The sequence below is a fragment of the Aphanomyces invadans genome (assembly GCF_000520115.1).
Source record: "Aphanomyces invadans strain NJM9701 unplaced genomic scaffold supercont1.129, whole genome shotgun sequence".
In the NCBI taxonomy this organism is placed as follows: Eukaryota; Oomycota; class Saprolegniomycetes; order Saprolegniales; family Verrucalvaceae; genus Aphanomyces; species Aphanomyces invadans.
In genome coordinates, this window is record NW_008580274.1 from 1 (window position 1) to 8,294 (window position 8,294).

Sequence of the window (8,294 nt, forward strand, 5' to 3'; positions counted from 1 at the left end):
TTGTCATCGCGAGTTTCATTACTCCGCAATTTCGGGAAGCGGCGAGGCACAACACGACTCGGACACTTCCCCAGGGGTACGTGTGGTGGTCTGCTGTACAACAGATCATTCTCACCCTCGAAAGTGTGCTGCGGTGGCCAAAGAAAAGTTGCCTACTCCGACGGCATGACAGCGCAACTGGAATACCTCCAGCTGCACGATACCTACGTAGCCCGCGAGAAATGCCCTTGCCAAGTGTCGCTCACGCACGTCCCTCGAGAAAACGTGAGCACCCCAAACGCACACTGCCCCCGAAATGGTCTCTCCCTTCCCCAAGGTCGAACGCTGTGGAGCGCTCTGTCTTAACAATTCGTGCTTGCTTTACACACGTTGAGGATGCAACGCCTGCATCAGGCAACGACGCAGCGGGGCGATGACGCAAGAGATGCTTGTGACAAAGGAACGTGTTGTGCACACGTGTGTGCTCATCCGTGCTGAGTGGTTTGCGGGCCCCTGGCGCCGGGGGGTCGGGTGCGAGTGAGATCGGTGGCACGGTCGACGTCCCGCAGCTGGAATGCTTTGTCGAGAAGGGCTTGCACGTTGGTGGTGGGTTTCGACTGCAAGGCCGTCAGGCACGTGCCAAAGTCGGCGTGGCGGTCGATCAGCGCACGTCGGTGGGACAGAATCAGCGCCACACACACATAATGAAGCAATGCAAATCGCTTCGAGTCGGCCAGTAGTGCATCCCACAGCCGCAGCGTCTCGTCCATCTCGAACTCATGCGACAAAAGCGTGATGTACCACCGAAAGCTGTAGTAGTCGGGGAGGACGCCGAGCGAGTTCTACGCACACAGTGCAATGAAGCACGACCGAATCGAGGGGAGTCATGGGTCATGGCCGCACCAGGTGGAGCCACAGGCTCGCGTCGTGCTGCCGGAGCAAGGTATGCAGTCGTGCCATTTGAACTTGGGCCCCTGTTCGAGGGGGCTGTTGCTTGGATGCGAGGTGCAACGGCGCCAGGAGCTGCATGAGGGTCTCAAACCCGGCAAATGAGTCCGCTTCGGCGTGAAGCGACCACAATGCGTCCTTGTCCGTGCCAAACACAAACAGAACGGGGGCCAACACTTCGTGCATGCCTTGGCAGTACCCAATCTCTGCGTGGGTCTTTGCAAACAGGTAGAGAATGCGCACCATCCAGTCGCGGGCCATCCCATGGACCGAGAAGAACGGCAGGTCGACCTGGGTGCGTGCCACGTCCTGCGCCATGACCATGAGGTGCGCGGCGCTCGAACAAAGGTTACCTTTTCAATCTCGTGGAGAAGGGTTTCGTCCGCCTTGGCCAAGTTGCGCTGGCGGGTGATGACGTTCAAGTTGTCGTCCAAGTTCGTGTCGTAAAACGGACTGAGCTCGCGAACGAGATGCGCATAGCTTGTGCGGTTGGTGTACAGCTCGGTCGCCCACTCGGACGGATGCGGCCCCACGACATGCAGCAGCACGCGCCACACTATCGGTCGATCCAATGGGTCGACACCTCCAAGAATTGCAGCTCGAAGCGCGTCCAGGTCGACCTGATTGGCAACATCCAGGCGGAGCGGTGTCGATGCACGAGCTTTTGTGCAGTGCGCGGTCGAAGCAGGGTCCGCGCGATCGCGCTCGGGGCGAAACACCGCGTCGGCCACGATGTTCATGCTTGCGCCAGCCACAAGCACGGCAATGTGAGCACGTCAACCGACAAGTGAAACGACCAACGGAACGACCGAGTAACGCGTTCCAGTTGGGGTCGTCAAAAGACTCGGCAGCTCTTGGCCCGACGGACCTCGGAGTCTGCATCGGACTCGGCCGGCAGCGTCACAAAACCCAATCTTGCCGATCCCACATCGGACTCCGTTCAAGGCAGTCGACAGGCGTGGCCATTGCGCTGCGTCAGCACTATGGATGTTTGGAAAGCAGCGCCCATCAACCTGCGTTGACCATCCGTGAACGGAATGCGTGGACGACTGTTCATGCGCTAGTTTCCATGTGTGCGGCGCATGCAATGAACGAGAGCGCGGGATGTACACTGTCCATCCTCGTACCCCGTCCGAGTACAACAAGGCTGGCGCCACAGCGGCGCAAGGACGTGCGGGGAAGTCGTGGGCAGCGTGCGTAACCTCTTTCCCTGAGCGGGGAGCCGCCCCCATGCATGCACAACACGACCAGCGCAGGCTCGCTGGAGATCCCTTATGGATAGTACGTGACTTATATGTCATCGTCGGCCGAGGGTTGAAAAAAGTGGTGCTCCACGAGATGGCGGAAGGCTTGCAGGATGTGTCGGTGCTCTTTGTCGATGTCTTTTGCCAGGAGCTTGCGCAAGAGGGAGCTCCTGTGCTGTTTGACTTGGGACGCTTGTTCCTTTTGATGTTGCAGCTGCAGCTGCTTGAGTTTGTCCTGCGCCGTCACCGTGTGCGAAAACTTGCACTGGGTGCCCCGCTTACACGATCCCTTGGCCAAGAATTGCTTGCATGGGATGGACTGGTGCACAAAAAATCTCGTCATGGCAGCGGCGCCACATCTCGGTACCTCAATGTCGTGGTTGAACAGGCACTTGTCGCCGTCGTCACATCCATTTCGAATAAACTTGACGCAAAACTTGGAGCTCTTCTTCTTGGACGACGCCGGCTTGGCCCGATGCACTGACCGTGGACTGGCCACTTCGTTGTCTGGCAGCTGCGCCGCGGAAGTTGCCGCGTTCAATTCAGCGGCAGGGCGTTCCTGCTTCAAGGGCATGCATGGTTGAATGCACCGCGCGAGCCTTTGAGACGATGCGTACCGCGGTGCCACTGGTAGCATCAGAGGGGGTTGTGCCGTCGGTGGGGCCCGGCAGGGCTGGCGAGGTTTTGAGCTTCTTGTTGGCCGGGATATCCCCTGCCTGCACTCGTTCGCCCATCTGTTCGTTCTACAGCATCGTGACGACATCTCGTCGAGCCCACTTCGCCAAGGAATACCTTTCGCTTGACATTCGACTCGGACGGCCACTTCTTGCGGCGCTCCTCGCGCCATTTTGTGATCTCTTCCGGCGAGTTGCCCACGAGCACTAGATGGTTGCATCGTCAGCGAGCGTCGTGCAAGTGCTCATGTACCTTGAAACTTCTGCCCCTCGACTTCAATTTCCTTGAGCCCGGAGCCAGCATACTGCCCATGCATGACCTGGTAGTGGCTTGTCACCACGCGCTTGGACGCTGAAAAGTCGCAGCCAGGAGCCTACACACATAACTTGAACAAACTCTCAACGACGACGTCGAGCCCCACCCAGCACTGCTCGTGCGTTAGCATGTGCGCATCGTACTGCGATTTCATCGCAAAGTGCTTTTCACACGGCTCGCACTGCCACTCGGACGGGCGACTGGCCGCCGACGCTTGAGGCTTTGCCGAATTCGGGTGGCTCTGCTTCTTTAGGCAATCGTGGATCCAGTGGCCACCAAGATTGCATTTACGGCAGATGTACGACATTGGTGGAATGGATGGAAGTGGCGGCGCCTGTGGTTGGTACATGAACGGAGGCCCGGCGTTTGGCGGAGGCGGGTAATGGTATGCTGGTGGTGGTGGATTGTAAGGTCCTTGAGGTCGGTCCATCGAGAGCTGCGGCTGGTCAGGGCGATGCGTCGGAGGATGGTACCCTGGAGGAGGAGGTCCACCATGATGTCTGTCGTGGTAGCCTGGGAGTGGAGGTTGCATGTGTGGGTCATGATGTTGGTGGTGGTGATGGAACGGATGGTGCTGTGGGGGTTGCGATGGATAGGCATGACTGTGGTGATGTTGGTGGTAAGGAGCCGGTGGATGGTCATTGGGATGGCGTGGATGGTGTGATGTTGGCGGCTGGTAATACGGCGGTGGATGGGGGTGGTTGCCAGGATGAGGAGGTTGTTGGTTTTGGTGATGACGAGGCGGGGGTTGAGGTGCGTGATGCACTGCGGGCGAGTAATTGGAGCGCTGCGGCGGCGAATATGGTGGCAGTGGTGGCTGCTGCTGTGGACATGGGTACCCGCCGCCTCCAGACGAGGATGGCGGCAGCGGCGGATTCATCGAGTGGCAGTTGCAATCGCTCGAACCAATTTTGACCAATCAAATGCCCGAAGCTGCAATTCACCATTTAAAACCAGCGCCGTTTCCATTGGCGCGCGATCGCATGGACGACGATGGCGTCCGTCGCGAACCCGAGCCGTGCCCGATGACGAGCCCACGTGCATGCCATCGTGCGGATGGCGATGCAGTCTTGTCTCGTCTGCTGGTCTGCGACATCAGGTAAGCTGTGGGCTTCGATAGACAAGCACAGCGCCATCACGATCGAGTCGGTGCTGTCAGCTTTGTGAGCTAGTCGAGGACAGTGCAGACAGCGTTGTTGGGAAGAACCTAGGCCATGCAGCACACGGCGACAGCCACGTCGTTGCGCCTAGCCGCTCGCTCGTCTACGGTTGATTCTATCTCGGTACAGCAACTGCAGCCATCCCGTATAGCGTACACACATAAATTGTTGGAGGCTCGACAAAAACATGGGTCGTGGCAGCAGCTGTCCTGGCGTGAAAAGCTGTGGCAAGATCGACACCCTAGATGAGTCAACACAACTCACGGCCGCCACCTCTCCACCCACGAACGAGCGAGCCTCGCACGCGTTTTCGTACCGCTGCACCCACAGCCCGTTGAAGAACGCGCCCAGCCGGCGCACACATGAGTCAGAATCGTCTGCGTTTTTTTGCAATGCCAATGAGACGACTCGACACCGGGTGATTGGTATGTCACAGCGCCAGGCCCGCGCGCCACCCTCTTCCAGAACGTGGACGCAATGTCGCTGGCTCGGCCGACCCGCTTGGACTCTTCGCCGCCGCCGCCGCGTGCTCCATAAGTTAAACTGCAATTATAGCTTTACACTGCTCTGGGAGTTTGTTGGCCCGGCGTGAAAGTCCTCGGGGGCACCGAGCTCAATGCCGTCCGCCGTGACTTCCTGGGTTTCGTCGGCGAGGATGCGGCCAGCGAGGAGCCGCATGAGCACGTCGTTCAGTGTCGACACCTCCGTCGACGTGTAGTGGAAAGCGCTGCAAGTCGCGACGTCGTTGCTCGACCACGAAAGCAGTACACCGTTCCCGATCAAGTCGTTCAGAGCTAGCCATGGATTAGACTCCACCCTTGCCAGGAGCAAAGGGAGGTTGGGTACCTGCTTTGCACTCCGTGGCGTTCAGCGTGCGCGGTGCGGGTCGTGGACCACGTAGGTAGTAGCGCTCGCACGACGTGGTCATGTCAATCGGGGAGAATTCCACGGGATGCACCTACGACATCCATGGGAAGTTGAGGAGATACGTCCTGGAGCTTGTGTACCTGCAGGAGTTGCTTGAACTTGGCTTCCTGGCAGTAGTTGAACGTAGTCAAGTTCACGTGCGGCAGACTGTTCTGCACGACTCGGCATTGCGCCAGCTTTTCTTCCCATGTGAGGTTGGCCACGATGGAGGAGGCGCGGTACGCCAAAGCTTGCGACGGATCGCATGCTTCCGAGTCTTGCCATGGCTGCAACGAGCAGTCGCGCCAGAGGATGTCCGGGATCGGGGCGTTCGCGCGCAAGATAAAGATAAACATGAAAAAGAGGAACAGCACAGCTGGGACCGAGATCACATACACGAGCGCTCGCGGATTCAACGTGGTCGACCCGTTCTTTGCCGCATATGGCATCGAGTCATGACGACGGAACGACGTTTTTCGCAAGGCGGGACTCGTGTAGTTTGCTCGAAGCATCGGGGACAGTTCATGGTCTTCTTCTGGAATGGGCTGCAGCGTGCCATAGTTTCGCGCGGCCGGCTTCAACGTTGTCGTGGCTGCCCACTGCATGGCGGTGTCGGAAGGTCGGTAGTGTCGAGGTGGGTGCGTCTATCGTGAAAAGGGCGGCGGGGTGGCTCACGTCGATGGATCGTTGCTGGACGGTCGGGGCGGCGGCTCGAGACGGGCAAGCAACAACGCGGTGCTCCAGCGGCGCTTGCGTCACAAGGTACCGATCTTTGAATATGGTGGAATTGCACTCCAAGGTGGGGATCATTTTATTGAAAGGACTGTGTTGTATACAAACCCCAAGTGATCCAGAAAGGTTTCGCATTTTATTGCACCCGGCGGTTGAGATTCCGCGTCGGTCAAACGACCACTGTGGGATTGCAAGTGAGCAATGATTCGGTCCAGCCAATCAGAGCCCGAATCATATGTATTTCAGCCAATCCAATGCGTTCACAACCAGTCCCACGGTCTGGAAAAAGTATGAAATTTCAGAGGGCGGGCGTTGGTGGGTGACGGATTATTGTCCACGAGAGGCAGTCGCTGCCTTGACTCGCCCGGACGCTGCTCGAGAGAGGCCACAACGTTTGCGTCCATGGGTAGCTCCGTACGCGCGCGTTGAATCCAACATGACGCAATCCGATGCGCTCTGTCCCCTTCGATCCAGTTGGAACGGTTCGACGACGAGTACCCACGACGTATGTGGTAGTAAAAGTAGCTGGTGGCTCCACGACGGGGGCCATGCGCCCGCCTGGATACTGTCTGCGACGTCACGTGCGGCGTATTGTGGTGAAGCTCGGACGGGCAATCGGATGGGGGTGCATGTAGCCCTCGTCGCTCCAGCTCATGGGGGGGGCATCGCATCCCAGACCACCACGACCTCGTCGGCGTCTCGACTCATGCATGCACGGCCCGACACACCCAGGCACGTCAAGGTCCCCTGTAGTGGCGTGGCTGGAGCTCGCCGCACCCATCGCTTTTCCCAGTGCGTCCGAAGTCTAGTACGGGCCACTTTGGCGCATCCCATTGGGTCGCACGGGACGCACGTCATGCACATGACCCAAGATCTCGGGCGACGGTACTTGGAATGTTTGAGTCAAGTTGTTTCTTTGGACTCGTTTCGAAACTTTGGTCGGCCGCCACGCCGTGGTACAACACACAAGCCTGTCGTTGCGCCTTGGCCACAAGAACGTCCATCTCGGTTCATCGGTTCTGCGGGCAATCGAGCCAACATCTCGCGAGCTTTAGCAGGACGCAGCAGATAATGCTTGTGCGCATGGACGGGCAAACGACTCCAGCAGCCTCAAAACAAGTGCGAGTCGGGTCGATCGATTGCCACGGAAAGGAGGTTGTCATCGCTTGCGCAAACGAATCGACCCGTGCGTTCGAGGAAATCTGAAACCGACGGAATCTCGAAACCGCCACCGCGAACGAACCGTCGCGGAAGGAGTAACCGACGCCGTCCCGAATCGAACGGTCGAGAGGTGTCCATCGTGTTGGTGGCACTTGAGTACAAGAATGACATCACTCTGAAAGCTCAAAGCCGTCATGCTGTCGTCTCTAACAGGCACGATCTCCTCCAGAAGGGTATGCGAGGTGCGTCTCGATCGAACAGATCTTCAGGGCTCGAAGCCTCAGCGTTTGTAAATTATACGCAGTGCGCAAAGGTCCCCGCTGGTGACAGCGCACATGTCGAGGCCGTCGTGGTCGTGGCAATACTGTGAGGAGCAGTCGTAGCCTCCTGCTGAGACGGACAGAACGAAGATTTTGAATTACGTCGACAGATTCGTTCTAGAGCGATGAGAATCGCACCTTTGGAAGGCATATACGAGATCACCGCGATGGCGATATCGTCATATGACCGTCGTGGACGATGTTGCCCGTAAAGTGCGACGACTTCTCGCCATCACTATGGATTCTGCTTGGGCCCTTTCAAAACACACCCGCTGACGCTTTCGACTCGATGGCATGTCCCTGGTTTCTCCATCCGAATGATTTGCCCCTAACAATGCACTCGCCTGTGCAGCCATCTCCCCATCCCAGTCTACTTTCGTCTTGCCTATTGCATCCGTCATCAATGCCCACAAGATCGGCTCGTCAAAATGCCGCCATGTCCACGCGTCAAGTACGACGATGATGACACCCCGAGTTGTCCACCACCTGGTGGAGCTCGTGTCATTAGCTTGACATGGTGGTGGGGCGTTGCACAATCCTCCACCTATCCATTGTGTACATGCCATTGCCAGCGGCACCGCTCCGTGGCAACACGGCGTCCCTGGCATCGTTGCTTGACGATGTCGACTATCTTACACGACATGCCCTCCACCGCCGAGCACACACCTTTCACAAGTCGTCGAGCTACTGAGGCATCGTATGGTGCCAGTCACTTACAGTGGCGGGCGTCATCGAGGGGACTTTTACTCCTTCGTGTGTAAAAAATATGCTACGATAGACTTGGAATACGTCAAACGAATCTGCATCGCGCGCTGGTTCGAACCGTGCAATCAAATGATCCTGAAACACAATAC

General features: G+C 57.8%; 3 protein-coding genes across 3 annotated transcripts; all 3 read right to left on the reverse strand.

Moving 5' to 3' along the window:
• Positions 1-428: 428 nt before the first annotated feature.
• H310_15012 (hypothetical protein) lies at positions 429-1,709 on the reverse strand. The gene is made up of 3 exons (XM_008882992.1): positions 1,281-1,709; positions 883-1,236; positions 429-821 (listed from the first exon to the last, which is right to left on the reverse strand). The coding sequence occupies exons 1-3, from the start codon at positions 1,665-1,667 to the stop codon at positions 465-467; spliced, it is 1,098 nt and encodes a 365-aa protein (XP_008881214.1). The 5' UTR covers positions 1,668-1,709; the 3' UTR covers positions 429-464.
• A 43-nt stretch (positions 1,710-1,752) lies between these two features.
• Positions 1,753-4,098, reverse strand: H310_15013 (hypothetical protein). The gene is made up of 6 exons (XM_008882993.1): positions 3,268-4,098; positions 3,099-3,219; positions 2,964-3,052; positions 2,789-2,914; positions 2,539-2,730; positions 1,753-2,490 (listed from the first exon to the last, which is right to left on the reverse strand). Exons 1-6 carry the CDS (start codon positions 4,039-4,041, stop codon positions 2,218-2,220), a joined length of 1,575 nt encoding a protein of 524 aa, XP_008881215.1. The 5' UTR covers positions 4,042-4,098; the 3' UTR covers positions 1,753-2,217.
• Positions 4,099-4,777: 679 nt separating this feature from the next.
• H310_15014 (hypothetical protein) lies at positions 4,778-6,002 on the reverse strand. Its single transcript, XM_008882994.1, has 3 exons — positions 5,329-6,002; positions 5,168-5,279; positions 4,778-5,115 (listed from the first exon to the last, which is right to left on the reverse strand). The coding sequence occupies exons 1-3, from the start codon at positions 5,830-5,832 to the stop codon at positions 4,871-4,873; spliced, it is 861 nt and encodes a 286-aa protein (XP_008881216.1). The 5' UTR covers positions 5,833-6,002; the 3' UTR covers positions 4,778-4,870.
• Between the last annotated feature and the right edge of the window lie 2,292 nt (positions 6,003-8,294).

What these genes read in the sequence shown, in the direction of transcription:
- H310_15013 (XM_008882993.1), bottom strand. Translation starts at nt 4,041, where the DNA reads ATGAATCCGCCGCTGCCGCCATCCTCGTCTGGAGGCGGCGGGTACCCA. An exon ending in CGAGGGGCAGAAGTTTCAAG is followed by an intron (nt 3,053 to 3,098) that starts GTACATGAGCAC and finishes GCAACCATCTAG; the next exon opens with TGCTCGTGGGCAACTCGCCG. An exon ending in TGTTCAACCACGACATTGAG is followed by an intron (nt 2,491 to 2,538) that starts GTACCGAGATGT and finishes TTTGTGCACCAG; the next exon opens with TCCATCCCATGCAAGCAATT.
- H310_15014 (XM_008882994.1), bottom strand. Translation starts at nt 5,832, where the DNA reads ATGCAGTGGGCAGCCACGACAACGTTGAAGCCGGCCGCGCGAAACTAT. An exon ending in AGTTCAAGCAACTCCTGCAG is followed by an intron (nt 5,280 to 5,328) that starts GTACACAAGCTC and finishes TGGATGTCGTAG; the next exon opens with GTGCATCCCGTGGAATTCTC. An exon ending in CGCCACGGAGTGCAAAGCAG is followed by an intron (nt 5,116 to 5,167) that starts GTACCCAACCTC and finishes ATCCATGGCTAG; the next exon opens with CTCTGAACGACTTGATCGGG.
- H310_15012 (XM_008882992.1), bottom strand. Translation starts at nt 1,667, where the DNA reads ATGAACATCGTGGCCGACGCGGTGTTTCGCCCCGAGCGCGATCGCGCG. An exon ending in TTCTCCACGAGATTGAAAAG is followed by an intron (nt 1,237 to 1,280) that starts GTAACCTTTGTT and finishes GTCATGGCGCAG; the next exon opens with GACGTGGCACGCACCCAGGT. An exon ending in CGAGCCTGTGGCTCCACCTG is followed by an intron (nt 822 to 882) that starts GTGCGGCCATGA and finishes CTGTGTGCGTAG; the next exon opens with AACTCGCTCGGCGTCCTCCC.